The sequence below is a fragment of the Mustela nigripes genome, unplaced genomic scaffold (genome assembly GCF_022355385.1).
Source record: "Mustela nigripes isolate SB6536 unplaced genomic scaffold, MUSNIG.SB6536 HiC_scaffold_20, whole genome shotgun sequence".
In the NCBI taxonomy this organism is placed as follows: Eukaryota; Metazoa; Chordata; class Mammalia; order Carnivora; family Mustelidae; genus Mustela; species Mustela nigripes.
In genome coordinates this window covers 1,982,156-2,005,251 of record NW_026739436.1, presented here as the reverse complement: position 1 = coordinate 2,005,251, position 23,096 = coordinate 1,982,156, and the positions used below count along the sequence as shown (strand labels likewise).

Sequence of the window (23,096 nt, the reverse complement as noted above, 5' to 3'; positions counted from 1 at the left end):
CTAGCTTCCCTCTCAATGTTAATTTATTTTTTCCTTCACTTCCCCTATGTTCATTTGTTTTGTTTCTTCATTTCCACATATGAGTGAAATCATATGGTATGTATCTTTCTCTAACTTATTTCACTTAACAGAATAATCTGTAGTTCCATCCACATCTTGAAAATAAGATTTCCTTCTTTTTGATAGCTGAGTATTATTTTATTACATATGTACATACACACATACACATATGGGCATATAAATATATGCATACATATGTATATATACATACACATATGCACACCTACACACACTACATCATTATTTATTAATCTATCAGTGGACTTGTGAGTTCTTTCCATCATTTGGCTATTATGGAGTTTGCTGCTATGAACATTTGGGTACAGGTGTCCCATCACCACTCTTTGTTTCCTTTGGGTAAATACCATGTAGTGCAATTGCTGGGGTGTAGGGTGGTTTTGTTTTTAACTTTTTAAAAAATATTTTATTTAACAGAGCAAATGAGAGTGAGAAAGGGAATACATGTAGGGAGAGTAGGAGATGGAGAAGCAGGCTTCCTACCAAGTAGGGAGCCAGATGCGGGTCTCGATGCCAGGACCGTGCAATCATGACCTAAGCTGAAGGCAGATGCTTAATGACTGAACCACCCAGGTGCCCCTCTGTTTTTAACTTTTTGAGGAACTTTCATGCTGTCTTCCATAGTGGCTCTAACAGCTTGTTGCATTTTTGCCCATAGTGTAAAAGGGATCCCCTCCCTCCACATGCTAAGAAAATTTATGATTTCTTCCCTTGTTAATTTTAGTCATTCTAACCAATGTGAGGTGGTATCTCATTGTGGTTTTGACTTGTATTTCCATGATGCAAGGTGATTTTCAGCATTTTTTCATGTGTCATTTGGATATCTTCTTTGCATAAATGTCTGTTCATATCTTCTGCCCATTTCTTGACTGGATTTTTTTTCTCTGGGTTTTGAGATTTTTAAGTTCTTTATAGATCTTGGAAACCTTTACCCAATTTTCAAATATCTTCCGAATCTGTAGTCTCTCTTTTACTTTTGTTGACTGTTTCCTTGGCTATGCAAGAGCCTTATTTTGATGAAGTCCCAATTGTTCATTGTTACCTTTGTTTCCTTTGCCTCTGGAGGTGTGCCTCGCAAGAAATTCTTGTGACTGAGATCAAAGAAGTTGCTGCCAGTATTCTCCTCTAAGATTTTGATGGATCCCTGTCTCACATTTTTATCTTCATCCATTTTGAGTCTGTTTTTGTGTATGGTATAAAGAAGTATTCCAGTTTCATTGGTCTGCATGAGTCTGTCCGGTTTTTCCAATAGTATTTGTTGAAGAGACTTTCTTTTTCCCATTGGATATTCTTCTCTGCTTTGTCAAAGATTGTTGACCACAGAGTTGCAGGTACATTTCTGTGTTCTCTATTCTGTTCCATTGATCTGTGTGTCTGTTTTTGTGCCAGTACCGTAATGTCTTGATGACTACAGTTTTGCCATGTAGCTTGAATCCCTTAACTGTGATGCCCCCAGGTTTGGTTTTATTTTTCAACATTCCTTGGCTAATTTATTTTTTTTCTGGTTCCACATAAATTTTAGGTTTGTTTCAGCTCTTTGAAAAATTCTGATGTTCTTTTGATAGGGGTTGCACTGAATGTATAGATTTGTTTGGGTATTATAGACCCTTTAGCATCCCACTCATGGCAATGGACAGATTCATCACATTAGCAGAAGATTGATGAAGAAACAAGGGCTCTGAATGATATACTGGACCAGAGAGACTTAACACATTTAATCAGAGCATTTCTTCTTAAAGCAACAGAAAACACATTCTTCTCAAGTCCAAGAATACACATTCTTCTCAAGTCTTCTCAAATCCATTCTCCAGAATGGATCATGTACTGCTCTTAACCAGTACCAAAAGTTTGAGATTAGACCATGTGTATTCTCAGACCACAATAATTTAAAGTTGAACTCAATCACAGGAACAAATTTGGAAGGAACATAAATATATAGGGGTTGAAAAGCAGCCAACTAAGGAATGAATGGGTCAACCAGAAAATTAAAGAATAATTTTTAAAAAGTCATGAAAACAAATGAAAGTGAAATCACAACAGATCAGAGCCTTAGGGATGCAACAAAGGGAATTCTAAGAGAGAAATATATAATACAGGCCTTTTTCAAAAAAAAAAAAAGTCAAATACACAACCTACCCTTACACCTAAAGAAGTTGGAAAAAGAGCAAATAAAGCCTAAACCAGGAGGAGAAGAGAAAGAACGGATATTAATGATATACAAATAAAAAGTAGAACAGATCAATAAAACTAGGAGCTGATTCTTTGAAAGAATTAATAAAAGAAATCTGTCTTCCTATCTCTAGCTTATTTTACTTAGCTTAATGACGTATTTTCACAAATGACAGGATTTCCTTCTTTTTTTAAAGAATGAATCTTATTTTGTTAGATGCATACACCACATTTTTAATATCTATTCACTTATAAATAGACATTTGGGCTTTTCTATATATTAGCCAGAATGTTATAATAAAATGGAAGTTCAGACATGTCTTTGAGATCCAGATTTCAGTTTTCAATAGAGGCAGTCCTAATTTACATTCCCAAATAACTATGCACAGGTTCACTTTACTCCACATCCTCAACAGTACTTTTTGAGTATTTTGTCCATCGTTTTTTTATACTAGTTACCGTAGTTGATATTTCTACTTATATTTTCTTGATGATAGTGAGCACCTTTTAGACTTTCAACCGTTTGTATGTTTTCTTTGGGAAAATGTCTCTTAAGTTCTTAGCCCAACTTTTATTTGGATTATGTTTTCTTGAGTTATGGAAATTCCTTATGTATTTTGTACATTGATTTATCTAATCAGATATATTTTTTGCAAACATGTCATCTTTTTCCAAATGTTGTCCTTTTGTTTTATTGTTTGCTTTTTATGCAGAAGCTATTTTGTTTTTGTATCTTGCTATGTTGTATTTATTGTTGTGTGTGTTCAGTATCCTATATCCTTACCAGCTCCACTGTTTAAAAGATTTTCTCCTGTATTCTTTTTATTAAATTTTATTTATTTTTAAAATTTTATTTTATTTATTTATTATTTATTTATTTATCCATTTTATCCAAGTAAGCAAAGCGCCAGGCAGAGAGAGAGGGGGGGAAGCAGGCTCCTTGCTGATCAGAGAGCCTTATGCAGGGCTTGATCCCAGGACCCTGAGTTCATGACCTGAGTGGAAGGCAGAGGCTTAACCCACTGAGCCACTAGGTGCCTCTCCCCCATGTTTTCTTATAAGCATGTAATAAAGTGGTAAAACTTTAATTTGCATTGATTTTTGTGTATGGTTTCAGATAGGGCCAGTTTTATTCCTTTTTTGTTTTGTTTTCAATTTATTTATTTTCAGAAAAAGAGTATTCATTATTTTTTCACCACACCCAGTGCTCCATGCAATCCAGGCCTTCTATTATACCCACCACCTGGTACCCAAATGTCCCACCCCTGCTACTTTAAATCCCTCAGATTGTTTTTCAGAGTCCATAGTCTCTCGTGATTCACCTCCCCTTCCAATTTACCCCAACTCCCTTCTCCTTTCTAATACCCCTTGTCCTCCATGATATTTGTTATGCTCCACAAATAAGTGAAACCATATGATAATTGACTCTCTCTGCTTGACTTATTTCACTCAGCATAATCACTTCTACTCCCGTCCATGTTGCTACAAAAGTTGGGTATTCATCCTTTCTGATGGAGGCATCATACTCCAAAGTGTATATGGACCAATATTCCTTATCCATTTGTCCGTTGAAGGGCATCTTGGTTCTTTCCATAGTTTGGTGACCGTGGCCATTGCTGCTGTAAACATTAGGGTACAGATGGCCCTTCTTTTCATGACATCTGTATCCTTGGGGTAAATACCCAGGAGTGCAATTGCAGGGTCATAGGGAAGTTCTATTTTTAATTTCTTGAGGAATCTCCACACTGTTCTCCAAAGAGTCTGCACCAACTTGCATTCCCACCAACAGTGTAAGAGGGTTCCCCTTTCTCCACATCCTCTCCAACACATGTTGTTTCCTGTCTTGCTAATTTTGGCCATTCTAACTGGTGTAAGGTGATATCTCAATGTGGTTTTAATTTGAATCTCCCTGAGAGCTAATGATGATGAACATTTTTTCATGTGTCTGATATGTCTGATAGCCTTTTGTATGTCTTGATTGGAGAAGTGTTTGTTCATATCTTCTGCCCATTTTTTGATGTGTTTGCCTGTTTCGTGTGTGTTGAGTTTGAGGAGTTCATTATAGATCCTGGATATCAACCTTTTGTCTGTACTGTCATTTGCAAATATCTTCTCCCATTCTTTGGGTTGCCTCTTTGTTTTCTTGACCGTTTCCTTGGCTGTGCAGAAGGCTTTGATTTTGATGAAGTCCCAAAAGTTTATTTTCGCTTTTGTTTCCTTTGCCTTTGGAGACATATCTTGAAACAATTGCTGTGGCTGATATCGAAGAGATTACTGCCTCTGTTCTCCTCTAGAATTCTGATGGATTCCTGTCTCACGTTGAGGTCTTTTAACCATTTTGAGTTTATCTTTTTGTACGGTATAAGAGAATGGTCGAGTTTCATTCTTCTACATATAGCTGTCCAGTTTTCCCAGCACCATTTATTGAAGAGACTGTCTTTTTTCCACTGTATTTTTTTTCCTGTTTTGTTGAAGATTAATTGACCATAGAGTTGAGGGTCCATATCTGGGCTCTCTACTTTGTTCCACTGATCTATGTGTCTGTTTTTATGTTAGTACCATGCTGTCTTGGTGATCACAGCTTTGTAATAAAGCTTGAAATCAGGTAACGTGATGCCCCCAGCTTTATTTTTGTTTTTCAACCTTTCCTTAGCGATTCAGGGTCTCTTCTGATTCCACACAAAGTTTAGGATTATTTGCTCCAGCTCCAGCTTTATTCTTTTTTAGGTGGTTGTCCAATATTTCAACATTCTTATTGATAAGACTACCCTTTTCCCCATTGTATTCTAGGCCTTCTGCGATAGACTTGTTTGTGAATTGGTTTATTAATGCACTCTGTTTAATGCCAGAGGTCTACATCTGTTTAATGCCATGGGTCTACATCTGTTTTTATTCCAGTTCCTTACAATTTTGATTATAGAAGTTTTTTGTATGTTTTGATTAGGGAAAGTTATAGTGTTGCCTTGGTATTGTAGTATTTCTTGACTATTCTGGGTCTTTGTGGTTTCAAATGCCTTTTAATATGTTTTTTCCTATTTTTGTAAAATAGGATTTTGATTTTGATTTTGCTAGAGATTGCTTTGAATCTGAAGGTTGCTTGGGGAGTATGACATCTCACTATTAAGTTCTATATTTTAGTCACACAAATGTCCTTCATTTGTATATAATGTGTCTTTTGTGAATATTTTCTAATTTTAGTGTACAAGTCTTTATTTTCCTGTTGTTTAATCGTATTTAATTTTTATTTATTTTTTTTTAAAGCTTTTATTTATTTGAGAGAGAGAGAGTGAAAGAGAGCAGTCAGTGGGGGAGAGGAAGAAGCAGACTCCCCACTGAACAGGGAGGCCAACATGGGACTGGATCCTAGGGTCATAAGATTGTGACCTAAGCCAAATGCAGATGCTTACCCGACTGAGCCACCCACACACCCCACCTAGTATTTAATTCTTCATATTTTAAAAATTTGACTATAGTTCATATACAGTGTCACTTTCATTTCAGGAATACAGATGTGATTCAGCAACTCAATATGTAATGCTATGTTCAACACAATTGTAGATATTACCTGTCATCATACAACACAATTAGAGTATCTTTCACTATATTCCTGGGCTATGTCTTTTATTCCCATGACTTATTGATTCCATAACTGGTGACCTGTGTCTCCCATTTTCTTTCACCTATTTGCTCCACCCCGCCACATTTTCCTCTGTGGAGATTGTCATTTGACAGTCTGACTGCACCTAGCATAATATTCTCTAGTTCCATCCATATGACAATCACAGTGATGATCATATGATTTCAGTTATAGGTGAAATGTAAAAATCAAATGAATAAATAAGCAAAAACATAAAGTCTGACTTATAAATAAGAACTGATGGTTGCCACAGAGGAGAGTGTGGTGAAGTTGAGCAAAGTAGGTGAAAGGTATGTTCTCTATAAACCTACTTTGTTGAAAGTTATCATAAAACACATGTTGAATTTTGTCATATGATTTTTCTCCATCAACTGAAATGGTCATATGATGCATCTTTGGAGTAATCCCTCCTGATTGTAGTGAATGATGTTTGCTACATTGTTCAGGGCAGTTTCCTAATATTTTGTTGAGGATATCTGCATCTTTATTCATCAAGAATATTGGCCGATAGTTTTCTTTTCTTGGAGTATCTTGTCTGGTTTTTGTATCAAGGTAATCCTGGGATATATTTGGAAACTTTCCTTCCCCTTCCATGTTTTAGAGATGTTTAAGGAGAATAGGTATTAACTCTTCTTTAAATGTGGGGTATAATTCCCTTGTGGGTCCATCCAGTCTTGAACTTCTATTTTTTGGTAATTTTTATTAACAAGTTTCATTTAAGTATTTGGGTTGTTCAGATTTATATTTTTTTCCTGATTTAGTTTTGAAAGTTTTACATGTTTATAGGAATTTATCTATTTCTTCTAGGTGGTTGTTTTGTTGGCATGTTTTTTGGAGTATTTTCTTATAATCCTTTGTACTTCTGTGATGTAAGTGTTAATTCTGTTTTATCTCAAATTTTATATACTTGGGTTTTCCTATTTGATAGATCTGGCTAAATTTTTATCAATTTTGTTTATATTTTCAAGAATCTAGCTCTTTTTATTTATTTTTGTACTGTATTTTCAGTTTTTATTTCATTGATTTCTGCTCTGGTCTATTTGATTGTTTATTTGAGCTCTTATATCTTAAGATAGTCCTGTATGTTTCCCTCCTAATACTGCTTTTGTTGCATCCAAAGATTTTGAACCACTGTGTATTCATTTTCATTTGTTTCATGTGTTTTTAAAAATATCATATTGCTTTGTTGGTACCTTCATTCCTTAGTATCATTTTCTTAGCTTCTGTGTGTTTGTATATTTTCCATTTTTTTCCCTTGTTGTCGATAACCTGGTTTTATATAGTGATTGGAAAAGTGGCAAGGTTTAATTTCAGTCTTTTTAAATTTATTGAGACTTGCTTTGTAGCCTAATATGTGCTCTATTCTGAAGAATGTTCCATGAGCACTTGAAAAGAATATGTGTTCTGTTGTGTTTGAATGGAATGTTCTGAATATCTGGTTTGGGTATCATTGAGACACATTTTTCTTACTGATTTTCTTCCTGGATAATCTATCCATCTATGTAAGTAGGGCGTTAACATCAGCTACAATTATTGAATCACCATCAGTTTCTCTATTTATGTCCATTAATCACTTTATGTATTTAGATGCTCCATTGTTGGGTACATAGACATTTTAAATTATTGGATGCTTTTATTGGATTGTTCCCTTTATCATTATGCAGTGTAGTTTTGTCTTTTGTTATAGTCTTTGTTTTAAACTGTTTCGACCTTGGCTTATTTATGCTTCCATTTGCATGGATTATCTTATCCCAGCACTTCACTTTCAATCTGCATGTGTCCTTAAGTTTAGGTGAGTGCCTTTTAAGCCAGATATAGATGCATGTCATTTTTTTTAACTCATTTGCCACACTGTCTCTTTTATAAACATATATTTTTATCCCCAGGGGTACAGGTCTGTGAATCACCAGGTTTACACACTTCACAGCACTCACCAAAGCACATACCCTCCCCAATGTCCATAATCCCACCCCCTTCTCCCAAACCCCCTCCCCCCAGCAACCCTCAGTTTGTTTTGTGAGATTAAGAGTCACTTATGGTTTGTCTCCCTCCCAATCCCATCTTGTTTCATTGATTCTTCTCCTACCCACTTAAGCCCCCATGTTGCATCACCACTTCCTCATATCAGGGAGATCATATGATAGTTGTCTTTCTCTGCTTGACTTATTTTGCTAAGCATGATACGCTCTAGTTCCATCCATGTTGTCGCGAATGGCAAGATTTCATTTCTTTTGATGCCTGCATAGTATTCCATTGTGTATATATACCACATCTTCTTGATCCATTCATCTGTTGATGGACATCTAGGTTCTTTCCATAGTTTGGCTATTGTGGACATTGCTGCTATAAACATTCGGGTGCACGTGCCCCTTTGGATTACTACGTTTGTATCTTTAGGGTAAATACCCAATAGTGCAATTGCTGGGTCATAGGGCAGTTCTATTTTCAACATTTTGAGGAACCTCCATGCTGTTTTCCAGAGCCACACTGTCTCTTTTAATTGGCATGCTTATACCACTTATATTTATGTTAGTAATTAATATGTAAATACCTGTGCCATTTTGTTACTAGTTTCCTGATTGTTTTTTCAGTTTTTCTCTGTTCCTTTTTTATTTTCTTGTGCTCTTTGTGATTGGTGAATTTTCACAATATTATGATTGCATTTATTTATTTTTTGTGCAGCTATCACATCTCTGTGATTTGAAGAGGTGTACATATAAGATCCTAAGTAAGTACAGCCTTACTTAGGCCATTTCAGTTTAAACACATTAATTTTTTCTTTTTGTTTTTCTCTTTCTCTTTCCTTTTCACTTGTCTTTCCATGTGAGATATCTATCTATCTATATATAGTCATATTTTACATGTTTTGATTCATTATTTTCTTATAGCTACTTATAGTCATTCTTTTTCCACAGGAAAAAATTCCTTTAATGTTTCTTGTAATGCTAGGTTAATGGTTATAAACTCCTTTGTTTTGTTTGTTTAGTAAATAGTTATTTGGCAAATATAGAATTTGTTTGGCAGATTCTATCTCTTCTTCAAACTGATAAGCTTGGATACCATACTATTGACTTTTTTTTTCTTCCCTTTCAGAACTTTGAATATATCATGCCACTCATTTTTGGGCTGCAGAACTTCTGCTGAAAAACCATCTGTTAGCCTTGTAGGTTTTTCTGAGACAACTTTTTGTTTGTTTCTGCTGCTTTTATTGTTCTCTTTATCTTTAACCTTTGACATTGCAGTTATTTTATGTGTAGTGTCAACCTCCTTTACTTTCTCTTGATTGGAACTGTATGAACTTCTTGGATTTAGATGCATGTTTAATTCCTTAAAATTTTCAAGCGTTATGTCTTCAGATAAGTATTATACACCTTCCTCTCTTCTTCTCTGGGACCCCTATATTGCAAATGTTTTTTCCCTTGATCTTGTCCAAGATATCTCTTAATCTATCCTCATTTATAAATCTTTTCTCTTTTTGACATACAGCTTGAATGCTTTCTTCCAGATCACTGGTATACCTGTGTCCTCTGATCTAATGTTGGATCCCTCTAGTGTGTGAATATGGTGTGTGTGTGTCTGTGTCTGTGTCTGTGCGCATGTATGCACACGTGCACATGCACACACGTGTGTATGTGTGTGTGTGAGATTTATTTCAGTTACTGTATTCTTCAATATTGATTGTCTATTTTTAATATATTCTATGTCTTTATTGAAGGTATCACTGAGATTGTCCACTCTTTTCCTTAGCCTAGTGAGCATCTTTTACCATTTCTTTAAATTATTTATCAGTCATTTTGCATGTTTCTATTTAATTTAATCATTCTTCTTAGGTTTTGTTTCTTATTCTTTCTTTTGGAGCATATTCTTCTGTCTTCCTATTCTGTTTAACTATTTACATTTGTTTCTTGGATTTGATGGAACAGCTACTTCTTTTTTAAATTTTTTTCTTTGGAACGGATGTTTGTAGTCTTGAAAGAATGGTATTCTGTATGGTTGTCCCTTATGTAGACTGCATGAACTTGGTGACTTTTGGCGGCTGACTGGATTTGTGATTGGTGTGGTTTGTTGGGAGGACCTCAGCGGGACAGGTAAAACTGAGTTGGTCACAGATCAATGTGGACCTTAGGGGCTCAATACAGTCGATGTCCTCAGGGCACAGCAAAGCCTAAAGCAGGATAAAGGATAAAGGATAAAGCAGTGGTGTCCCATGGCCTTTTAAGCAGAGGGCCTCCACAGGATAGCTGTGGCTGAATTGGGTGTTATTCAGGGTGTACTAGGACTCTGCACTGAAGGAAACCTGGAAAGACAGCTAAGTTAAAATGGATACAATATATAGTGTCCTGAGGCATTCTGTACAGGGAGTGCCTTGGCAGAGCTGCTATATAGCTGAGATATTATCCAGGCCAAAATGTCTTTGAGTTCTCTGCCTAGAAAGACAGCTGAAAGTAAAGTGGGTGCAAGATGGAGAGAACTGGGATTCTACACAAAGAATTTACTTTGGTAGGGTCACTGAAGCTGAAGTGGATATAAGCTGAGATGTTCCAGAACTTTCCACAAAGAGAGTGCCCTGACAAGATGACTGTAACTGATGCTGGCATGGGCTCTGTTTCTGGGTGCACTTCATGCAGGAGACCTTAGCAGGACAGCTGGGTCAATAGCAGACATTAGCTGGGAGGTACTAGAGTGCTGTGCACTGGGGTGTCCTTGGAATCCATCTCAAGTGTAAGTGATACATGCCTGTAGTATTTAGAGGTTTTTTTTGCCTCTATTTTACCTTGGCATGTAGGCTGAAACTGTGGTGAAAGCTAACCAGTAGTGTCCCAGTATTCATTACCCTGGAGGTTTCCTTGGTGGGGATTGCTGGGATTCACTGATTTGTTGACCTGGGGCTCACTGAAGTATAGATCAATTAGGACACCTGGGTTGCACTGACCTCTGGTTTCAAATGGAAGGACAGTTTACATTGCTGTCAGCCTCTCCCACCCAGAAATTGTTCCTGTAGACCCCCTTGTCTTTTGAAGCTGTTCTGCAGCTATCTCTTTTCTGTAATGTGCCTGGTATGATTAGGTCTGGTGTAGGTGAGGTGTCCTGGGTTTGCTAAAAGAGCAAGCTGTTTGTGGCATCCCAGCTCAGCTCTGGTCTGGACTTTCAGGGTGGGTGCAGGCATATACACCATGTAGCTATCTAGTTCCTCTGAGACAAAGGGTTTTCAGCAACTCCTCTGCCATTTGGTCGAGTTCTGGGGCTTTCTCTCTTATAAACAGCAGGTGTTCCTTTAAACCACAGATATTTTCTGTTGCCAAAGATGTTACAGTTTGACTTTCCTTTTCCCCAAGAAGGGATTTGGGATACTTGAAGGCACTCCATGCCTGTCTTATAGAGTCCTTTCTCTGTCTTATGTCACAAGGTCAAAAACAAAAAAACAAAAAAAAAGCCTGAGCATTCAATAGAACGAGCTCTATTTCTTTATGGCCAAAGATTGGAGAAGTGGAACTGAGTTCACAAGTGAAGTTCTTTTGATGTAGAATTTTATGTCAGGGTGGTAATAATGCAGAAACTTTTCTGGATAGGGACAGCCCTTTGCTGGAACTGGAGTGACATCCTTTTCTTCCTTATAAGGTTGTGGGTGGAATTGCCATTGCTCTTGAAGGTGTGTCAACACCATGCTAATATATAATAATTAGCTATAATTATGTATGATACTGGTTAAGGTCAAATCAGCTGCCATCTTTGATAATTCTTGTTTCAACTTGCTTTTGTATTATTATTAAGACATAGAATTTAGTGATTTATCAATTCCATATAGCACCCAATGCTCATTACATCAAGTGCCCTCCTTAATGTCCACCAACCAGTTACCTTGTCCCCCACACACCTTCCCACGAATAAACATGTTTGTTTCCTGGAGATTAGCATCTTTTATGGTTTGCCTCCTCCTCAATTTTCATCTTACTATATTTTTTCTACTTTTCCCCTTTATACATTTGTTTCTTAAATTCCGCATATGAATGAAATCATACAGTGTTTGTCTTTCTCTGATTTATTTCACTTAGTATAATAACCACTAGTTCTACCCGCATTATTGCAAATGGCAAGATTATATTCTTTTTGATGGCTGAGTAATATCCCATTGTGTTTATATACCCACGGTTTCTGTAACCATTCATTTGCCAATGGACATTTGGTCACTTTCCATAGTTTGGCACTTCCGGACCCTGCCGCTATAAACATTAGAGTCCATGTTCCCATTTGGAATCACTATATCCTATGGATAAAGACCTAGTCTTGCAATTGCTGGGTCATAGGCTTGTACTCCTCTTAAATTCCTGAAAGTAGAGATAAAAGTATACAAGGAATCAAGAGAAGGAATTGAAAGGACCACAGAATAACTGAACAAATAACCACAAACCAACAAAGACCTCAAGTAGAAAGGATACTGGATCACTTTCTCCCCTAGAGCCAAAGCATCACAGTTCTTTCTGTTCAAGAAAGTTGGTGGGAGCAGTGGTGTGTGGTGGTCTCCTGGGAAAGGTGCCTGTGGTGTGGATTGCCAGCTGGACTTGCCCTAGGGGAAAGGCTTGTCCAGGGCATGGGGAGGCAGGACTTTGTTGTGAATTTCCAGACTCTAGTAGGTGGTGCTGGTTTCCTTCCTAAAGTTTTTCAGCAATGATAGGTGGAATGAAGCAGGCTCTGCTTCCCCTCTCCTTGTCCTAGGGCTGAAAATTCCCAGCTCCCCACTCTTGAGTGAGCCCTCTCGGAAGACCAGTCAAGCACACTTTGTCCCCTGTTTCTGTAAGAACTCTGTATTCACATGTTGCCTGATTCTGAGCAGTTTTGTGTTTGGGTCCTTATTTATTTATTTTGATTTATTATTTAGTATTCATTCATTCATTCATTCAATGCCATTTGTTTTGTTTTTTCTTATACCCATGACTAAGTTTCCAAAGTCCAATTTTTAGGGACTCCTGTGGGCAGACCACCACTTTCCTCTCTCCTCACTTCTATCTTTGGTTGGACTCAACCCATGGAAGTGGTCACAGGACAGAGTGGCACTTTCCACTTTATAGTCACACAGAGAGCACAAGGCTAGCACCTAGTTTCACTGTCCACAGTGGGTTTCCACACACCGTGCCTGGGAATAGTGCAGGGCTTTAGCCTCATCTATTTTTCTGGCATCCCTAGGAAGCCTCAGACCTTGCCATCACAGCTGGCTGTCTGATCCCATTGACCATCTGAGCACCTATAAACCAGGTACTATGGCAGGCTTCTAAGAGTGTCCCTTTTGAGATCCGCTATTTCCAGTCCTTTGCAGGAGCCTTCTGCTACAACCTCCTTCCTCACTGCCCTATCTACAGCTCTGTCCCTGGGCCTTCAAAGTCTGTACATTGCCTACCTTCCAAAATGTGATCAGTTTTCTGCTTATAGAGTGGCACTATTTCTTTGACACCCACCCCCTTTGATTACTTCGGTGTTCACAGTGTTTTGATAATTCTCTAATTGTATTCATTGGGGCACAAATGTTCCATCCCCCTACACCTCCACCAGCTAGACTCCTCCTCCAAGCCCTCCACCCTGGGATTCTTTCCTGAATTTCTCTTTCTGTAGCTTCCTCAGTGGCAGGAATGGGACCAACTTCTATATTTGGATGGTATATCCTGCAGCTTGCCTAAATTTGTTGACTTCTAGCAAATGTTTTGGTAGAGTTACTTGCATTTTCTTTATTTGGTCTCCTTTTCTTTTTTTTTTTAGTGAGGGAGATGAGAGGGAGGGCCGGAGGAGAGGGAGAGAGAGAATCTCAGGCAGGCATCCACACCCAGCTCGGGTCCAAATGCCTGGCTCCATCTCACAACCCAGAAAATCATGACCTGATGTCTGAGTGCTCAAGTCTCTCACTGTAGTGACTGACCCTCCCTGGAACCCCTCTTTGGGGTTTTCTATAAGGACTATCAGGTTATCTGCAAATAGTGACAGTCTGTCTTCTTCTTGGCCAATATAGAAACTTTGTTTCTTTCATTTGTCTCCTTGCTGTGGTTGGGACTTTCATTACTATGTTGAATAAAGGTTATGAGAATGAAAAAAATAAAAATAATAAAAGTTGAGAGTGTGAAAATGTTGCCTTATTCTTGACTTCAGGGCAGATGCTCTCAGGTAAAATTGTACCTGAAGGTTCTTCATAGGTGGCCTTGATTTTATATTTTCCTGTCTATTCCTTCTAATCTTACTTTGGGGAGGGTTTTGATCATGACTGGATGTCTTCCTTGGCCAGATGCTCTTTGGGGATCTCATGTAAGGAGCACATTGTTCTTATCCTTTCTTCTATTGATGTGATATATCCCATTGATTGATGTATGAAGATTGACCCATTCTGGCAACCCAGGAAGAAATCCCACTGGTGTGTGATGAATGATTGCTTTCATGTATTGGTTGCTTAAGCATGCTATTTCCTTGAGGATCTTTGCTGATGTGTTCCTCTGAGGCATGGGTCCTTTTTTTTTTTTTTTGCTTCTGTAGTGGTGTCTTTTGTAGTGGTGCCTTTGGTACTTCTGGCCTCCTAGAATGACTTCTGTATTGCTCCTTCCATTTCTCTTGCTTCTCATTGGAGAATAGGTATGAGCTCTTCCTGACATGTCTTGGATAGTTCCCCTGTGAAGCCATCTGGTCCCAGACTTTTGTTTTTTGGACATTCTTGCAGGATGGATTCCATTTCTATGCTGGTTACTGGTCTGTTCAAAGTTTGTATGACTTCTTTCAGTTTGCATCCTCCACATGTTTCTAGAAAATTTTCCATTTCTTCTCTGTTACCCAGTTTGTTAATATATCACTTTCATACTACTTCTTAGACCTAGTGATATTTCTGAAGTTGTGGGTGTTACCACTACTGTCTCCTTTGTGCTTTTATTAATTGCGTTCCCTTCTCTTATATTCTTCCTAACTGTACCTAGAAGGTTATCAATTTTATTAATTTTTCCAGAGAACTATTGCCTTGTTTCATTGATTGTCTCTATTGCTCTTTTAGGCCCTATATCACTTGTTTCTACTCTAATCTTTTTTTCCCCCCTCTTTGTTTTCTCTTCCTTGTCAAACTCCTTTAGGTGAAAGTATAGTATGTTTTTTGTTTTTTAAGTGTGATTTTTCTTCTTGTGACAGGCCTGAATGGCTCTAGTGCTCCCTCTTCAAACTGCTTGAGTTGTATCCTAATAGTTTTGACTGTTGTGTTATCAATTGCATTCGTTTCAGGTTACTCGCCTTTTGGTTTTATTGAAATTCAAGTGAAGTTATCATGTGTATGATTAATTTCATATGTTGATTTTTGTGATTCATGGATTGCCCAGATCACCCAGTGATCATTCCATCAAGGACTCTCCTAAGTGCCCATCATCCAATTGTTTCACCGCCCCCCCTCCCCTCTAGCAACCCTGAGTTTGTTCCTTAGAGTTAAGCATCTCTCATGTTTGGTCTTCATCACTGTTTTTGTCTTAGTTTCTTATAAGTGTTATTGTCTTAATTTCCCTTTCCCTCCCCAATGTTCACCAGTTTTTTTTTTTTTTTCTTAACTACAACTTATGACTGAAATCATATAGTGTTTGTTATTCTGTGATGGACTTAGACCAATTAACTTAATATCCTCTAGTTCCAGCCATGTCATTTCAAATGGTAATAATTCATCCTTTCTGATAGTCAATTAATATTCCATTTGTTATATGTGTGTGTATACACACACACACACACTACATCCTCTTTTTCCATTCATCTGTCAGTGAACATCTGGGCTCTTTCTACAATTTGACTATTGTGGACATTGCTGCTGCATACATGTGCCCCTTTGAATCACTATATTTATATCCATTATTACCTAGTAGTGAAATTGCTGGGTCATAGAAATTGCTGGTCTATTTTTAACTTTTTTTTTTTAAAGGTTTTATTTGACAGAGTGATACAGTGAGAAAGGAAACACCAACAGGGCTGTGGGAGAGAGAAGCAGGCTTCTTGCTGGGCAGGGAGACCAATGTGGGGTTCCATCCCAGGATCCTGGATCATGACCTGAGCCAAAGATAGAAATTAACTGAGTCATGCAGGTGCCTGTATTTTCAACTTCTTGAGGAACCTCCATAATGTTTTCCAGAGTGGCTTGCATTCCCATCAACACTGTAAGAAGTTTCCGCTTTCTCAACATCCTCAACAATATTTGTAATTTCCTCACTTGCTAATTTCAGCCATTTAGACTGGTGTGAGGTGATATCTCAATGTAGTTTGAGCTCTGTTCTCCTCGTGTTGAATAATGTACAGAATTTCTTCATGTCTATTAGTCTTCGGGTGTCTTCTTTGAAAAATATCTGCTCATGTCTGTTCATTTCTTGACTAGATTAGTTTTTGGGTGTTGAGATTGGTAAATTCAGTATACATTTTGGATACCAGACCTTTTTATCCGGGATGTCATTTGTGAGTATCTTCTCCCATTCTGTTAGTTGACTTTGAGGTTTTTTTTTAAACTGTTTTCTTTGCTGTGCAGCATTTTTTAAAAAAATCTTGCTTAAATCCCAATAGTTTTTTTTTTTGCTTTTCCCCCCATTGCCTATGGAGATGTGTCTGAGAAAATATTGTTGCAGCTAAGGTCCAAGAGATTTCAACCTGTATTCTTCTCTAGGATTTTGATTTCTGTCTTCTATGTAGGTCTTTCATCCATTTTGAGGGTTTTTTAAATTTTTATTTTATTTCTTCAGTATTCCAGCATTCATTGTTTATGAACTACATCCAGTGCTCCATGTAACCTCCTTAGTACCCACAACCAGGCTCCCCTAACCCTCTACCCACTCCACAACCCTGTTTCTTTCTCAGAGCCTGCAGTCTTTCATGGGTCATCTCCCCTTCCAATTTCCCCCAATTCACTATTCCTCCATATTATTCCTTATGCTCCACAAGTGAGACCATATGATAATTGGTCTGCTCTCTCTGCTTGACTTATTTCACTCAGCATAATCTCTTCCAGTCCCATCCATATTGATACAAAAGTTGGGTATTCATCCTTTCTGATGCAGGCATAATACTCCATAATATATATGGACCATATCTTCTTTATCTGTTCATCTCTTGAAGGGCATCTTGGCTCTTTCCACAGTATGGCACCTCTGGCCATTACTCTTATGAACATTGGGGTACAGACGGCCCTTCTTTTCACTACATCTCTATCTTTGGGGCAAATATATAGTAGTGCAATGGCAGGGTCATAGGGTAACTCTATTTTTAATTTCTTAAATTAATTCTACCAATCCAAATGCAAGGTATATCTTTCAATATATTTGTGTCACCTCCATTTTCATCTACCAATGTCTTACAGTTTAGGTCTCTATCCTTTCTTTGGATTGCTCAGTCTTTCTTTCTTGCATTTTATTTTTTTCATATTTTGTGTGCAATTTTAAATGGGATTGTTTACTTAGTTTCTCTTTCTGATAGTTAATAAATAGTATATAAAATACAAGTATCCTGCCATCATTTTACTGAATTCATAACTTAATTATAGTAGTATTCTCGTGGAGTCTTTAAGGTTTTTGCCTTTTGGTATTATGATGGTTGTAAACACTGGTAGCTTTATTTCACTTACAATTTGGCCTTTATTATTTTCTTTTCTGATTGCTTTGTCTGGGACCTCCAGTACTATGTTTAATAAAAGTGGTGAGAGGATCCTTGTATTTTTCCTGAATGTAGCCAAAAAGTTTCAAGTTTTAGTGTAATATTAGCTGTGGGCTTGTCATCCACAGCCTTTGCTGTGTTGAGGTACTGTCCCTCGGTATCAACTTTGTTGATTTTTTTTTGTGTCACAATTTGATTTTGGATTATATAAAACTTTTCTGTCCTTTGAGATGATCGTGATTTTTGTCATCTTTTTTTAATGTGATCTGTTACATTGACTTGAAGATGTTGAACCATACCTGCAGCCCAGAATAAATCTCACCTGATCATTTTACGTGATTCTTTTAATGTATTGCTTGATTTGATTTAATTTTGTTAAGTATTTTTGTACCTATATTTATCAGACATATTGGCTTGTAACCCATCTAACTTAATATATATATAAATTGATAGTTTTTAAAAATTGCTTTTATTGGCCAAAACAGAGGGATGAGGTTGTAGGGCATCCTAAACTTGAGAGGAAACAAAGCACAAGTATTGGCTCATTTAATGTTAAACTGAAAAGGAAGTAATGTTTGTACAGGTATGTATAATATTTTAACAAATTGCTGAAGGTTTGATAAAAGTACTTGTAACATTATAAAACACATGGAACTAAAGACATAAAAGGAAGTTCAAATTTACTTGACACTTTTTCTGAATAAACCTCACTAAGTTAAAGCTCATAGGAGAAACGAGAGATCCCTCCTATGGAACAGTCTTTTTTTTTAAGATTTATTTTATTTTATTTTACTTATTTGAGAGAAAGGAGCAAGAGAGCATGAGAAGGGAGAGGTCAGAGAGAGAAGCAAACTCCCCGTTGAGCAGGGAGCCTGATGCAGGACTTGATTCCAGCCCTTCAGGATCATGACCTGAACCAAAGGCAGTCATCTGACCAATTGAATTGCACAGGCACCTCCGTGGAACAGTCTTAAAAGGCACACAAGTATCACTGAAGGAATGCCTGGACTCTTTTTAAAAAATTATAAACCCACTGAGGGAGAAACAACAAATGTTTTAACATTTGAAATAGTGAATCACTTAGAAGGGACAATGTAAGAGAAAATTACTCTAACTTTACAGAAGTGGAAAACCATCATACACTTAGACTTTGAAAAGTCTTATCTCACTGGTGGGATAAGATAGTGACAAAGGGGCCATTTGCAACAACAAACAGGCACTAATTTAAGGTTGAATATGAATCAGAAAAAAGAAGGAAAAACGCAGAGAACTTTTTCTCCAATCCCACAACTACCCCCTCTCAAATAAAGACTACCACGGATGACAGATGTTACTGCTGGGAAAAAGCAAGAGAATTGAGAGAGATATCCAAGAATAAAAGAGCCTTGGTATAAGTCAGTGTTTTCAAAGGAGAAGTTAGTTCCGCCACTATATTAGAGCAAAACAAACGAAGGGAAAAACAATGAAGTGGCTAAAACAAACAGTATCATCATCACCCAATCACTCAAGCTGATAGGTAGAGATAGCTGACAGTCTCTACCATGGTGGAAAGGAGTAGTGGTGAGGGAGCACCCATCTTCCCCAGCTGTGCAAGATTCTGGTAAATAAACCCATGTCTTTTATTGGTATTAAAAAGGTCTGCCTGTTCTGTTACTCTTTTCAAAAAACCAAGTTATTTTTATGATTTTTTCTATTTTATCCTCTATTTTGTTTGCCTCTACTCTTTCTTATTTCCTTTCAGTAGCTTGAGGTCAGTTTTCTCTTCTTTTTCAAGTTCCTGCTGTTACTGCTTTGAGATCTCTTTCTTTTTTGAATATGAGAATTTACACCTTTAAATTTCCCTTTGAGCACTGCTATACAGTATTCCATCATTTTATTTTCATATCTACTCCTTCTCATTCACTTCCAAGTATTTTATACGTTCCCTAGTGATTTATTTTTTAAAATTTATTTATTTCACATACACATAGAGAACATGTGTGAGGGGAGGGGCAGAGTGAGAGAAATCCTCAAGCAAACTCCGCACTGAGTGTGGAGCCAGATTCAGGGCTTGATCCTATCACCCAGAGATTATGACCTGAGCTGAAATTAAGAGTTGGATGCTTAACAGACTGAGCTACTTAGGCACCTTCTAGGGATTTATTCTTAACCTATTGTTATTTAGGTGTCTGTTACTTATATCCACGTATTTCCTTTCTTTAGTGATTCTTAGCTTGATTCTATTCTGTTTAGAGAAAGTATTCGATATGAGTTTAATTTTACATACATTATGTGTAAAAAAATATTTATCTGTATAAAAATATTTTGTGTACAGAGGCATCTGGGTGGCTCAGTGGGTTAAGCCACTGCCTTTTGTTCCGGTCATGTTCTCAAGGTCCTGGGATCAAGTCCCACATGGGCCTTTCTGCACAGCAGGGATCCTGCATCCCCCACAGCCTGCCCCTCTGCCTGCCTACCTACCTACCTGTGATCTCTCTGTCAAATAAATGAGTAAAATCTTTAAAAAATACATTTTGTGTACAAAAACATTATGCTAAGTGAAAGAAGTCAGACATAATAGCTAAGTTATTGTATAATTCTTTCCATGATATATTTGAAAAATAGACAAATACACAAAGTAGAAGACTAGTGGTAACTACATCATGGAGAATGGGGAATGAAGAATTATTACTTAATCATTCTTAATCATTACTTAATCATTGTTTTCTGGATGGTGAACATGTTTTGAAACTAGAGGTAGATGGTAGTCCCACAATATTGTGAGTATGCTTAAATACTGCCAACCATATATTTTAAATTTTTTAGCCATTTGAATTAAAAATGGCTAATTTTGTGTTTTCACTTCAATAGAAAATATATATCTGAAGAATAGAAGATAAATGAAGGTATTTCTATTAGAGATAGTATATTTCCAGTTTTACTGGAAAAGCAGAGTTGAGATAATCTTTAAAAAGGGAAAAGTAGAAAGCATTTAAGCAAATATAATACTGATGAAAGCACACACAGACTGTGAAGTTGTAAAAATACAGAAAAGATTGAGAAATTAAAAGGACACTCTTGCTTTGAGGATTTGGAGGCTTTATTTGGAATTTGTGTCCCAGGAGGCAGTGAAAAAGATTACATATTCCTAACTGGAAACTCAGATGATTTAGAAAATTACTGTTGAATATAGGATATAAGTTTAGGATATAAGAAAAGATAGACCTGTTTTAAGTTAAAAGTTTGAATATAACAGTTCTTATTAAAATTGTATGCATTGTCCTATTATCTTTTAATTATTTTTATTAGGTAGAGGAACATGCCATCACCACACAGAGAGTTTTCCAAGACCGACAATATCAGATTGATGCTGCAATTGTTCGTATAATGAAGATAAGGAAAACACTTAGCCACAGTGTACTTCTGTCAGAACTGTATAACCAGCTAAAATTTACACTGAAGGTAAACAGATCTATCAAAAAATTCAGTGACATTGAGTACTTTTAAATAAATCAATTTTATAAAGTAATTTTAAATAAAAATTTATGTATAATGTGAGTTAAGTACTGTGTGTTAATGTGATTATCACAGTGAGTAGAAAACAGGACTTATGTCCCTCTTTTGTTATACTTTACTGTATTAAATTATTGATTGTATCAATTTTTCAAACAGAAACAATAAATTAGAACATTTTAAAAAGTAACAGCAGAAAAAAATCAACTTTATGATCCAATTTTAAATATTTCCACTGTACCTCCCATGATTTAAAGGCTCCTCCATTATGTATCTCCTTTAGATAATACAGGAATTGCCTTTATTCCCATTGCTTATGTGTAATTGAATACTTCACAATTAGCAGAGAGGCCTTTGATCTCATTAGGAGATTCCTTTCTCTGTCTTTGCCTCTTATAAGGATTGATCTTGATGACATTTAAATATTACAATCTACCAAATTATATAGCAATATTTGACAAATTATTTCTTGCTATCATTTTAATATAATTTTTTATTTTTTATAAACATATATTTTTATCCCCAGGGGTACAGGTCTGTGAATCATTTTAAAATATAGAGAGGTTTTTTTAAAAAACACTGTTTACAGTTATTGTGTTCAGTTCTTATAGCTTTGGCTTTTGAATAAAATTTTTGAGGTAATATTAAAAATTTCAAGCAACTAATAATGACTCATTGAACACTTTATCAAAAACTGGTGATGTACTATATGTTGGCTAACTGCACCTAATAATAATAATAATCTTATAAATGAAAAGATATTTTTAAAAAGTTAAAATTTCAAAAAAATTCAAGTATTTTCCCGCATTTCTTCTTTGAAATAAAGTGAAAAATTGTTAATAGCTTTATATATCCTAAATGATCAAAATATAGTTTCTACAGGACATGTCAATTTCTAGACTGTTTATGGCTTGGCTTATAAAGTCTGGAAACTATTAACTAGGATTTCTTTTTTTTTTTTTTTTCTCAGTTAGCTAGGATTTCAATTGCATTTTATTTCATCTCTTTCTATTTTGTGACTCTTGGCAAGTTTACATAATATGTTTTATCTTAGCTTCCTCATGGAAAATAATAATTTTAATTAACAATTTATTCTAGTGTTATTAAGACAAGAGAGTAATCAAAGTATAGTAAAGTGCTAAGGAAATTCTAGCTAGGCTGCTACATTATCCTTGTTGTACTCCTGATTTTTTAAATTTAAAAACTGTTTTTTCTCTGAGGAAAAATTAAAAAAAAAAAGAAACACAAAATTTTGAAATCTCTCCATGTTCTTTTCTCATGGCTCAGTTGGTGCTTGTTGTGCTTTAGTAAATTATGGAATTACTTTCCTTAATGTGCATTATAGTCAGTGCGATCTCTATGTCCTAACTAAATGTGTGCCTAATAGAAACATTTGTGCCTAAGGTATTAACTGTCTTCTGCATTTTAGAGCCTTTGATATATGGTAGTGGTTAATAATGAATATAACTGCTTTTTCTCTGCATTGTTATTAAAGAAATTGAAAGTATGATTTTTTAAACTTTTATTCTATTCCTTATATAATAGTTATGCTTTAATCTTATTTTGTACTTTCCTTATGCATATCTAGGTTTCATGGTATTAATTTCCTTTAGTTAAGAAATTTATTGTTTCCTGAGAAATATGGATAATAAAGTAAAATATATAAAATGTAATCATTTGGTATTTTTTGCATTTGAGGAAAGAATAGGAAATACTGTGATATCAGTTTCACTAACCCTAATAATTTACTTTGTTTTGTAGCCTTCTGATCTGAAGAAGAGAATAGAATCCTTAATTGACAGAGACTACATGGAAAGAGATAAAGAAAATCCAAACCAGTACAAGTATATTGCATGAAGCTCTGGCATTAATTTGAATATCTGACACTATGCCTACTTTTTGTAGGTGCCTCACGGTCTTGTTAATTGATTAAAATATTGTACTGATATTGGGTTAAAACAACGCATTAAAAGTACAGATGCAGAATGAAAATTTTCATCAGCATTCTCTGTTAATGTATACAATTTTCTGAATGACAGTTTTTAATATATTTACAGTGCACTTAATGATCTGAAACTTTATGGAATATTTC

The 23,096-nt window shown here is 36.2% G+C and overlaps 1 protein-coding gene across 1 annotated transcript in view; it reads left to right on the top strand.

The window, feature by feature from the left end:
* LOC132008017 (cullin-4B-like) overlaps positions 1-22,861 on the top strand; it is a 131,607-nt gene extending 108,746 nt beyond the window's left edge. Inside the window, exons 19-20 of the mRNA XM_059386375.1 lie at positions 20,801-20,953; positions 22,766-22,861. Of these exons, the coding sequence (XP_059242358.1) occupies positions 20,801-20,953; positions 22,766-22,861 (249 nt within the window). The remainder of the gene's footprint in view (positions 1-20,800; positions 20,954-22,765) is intronic.
* The last annotated feature ends 235 nt before the right edge of the window (positions 22,862-23,096 follow it).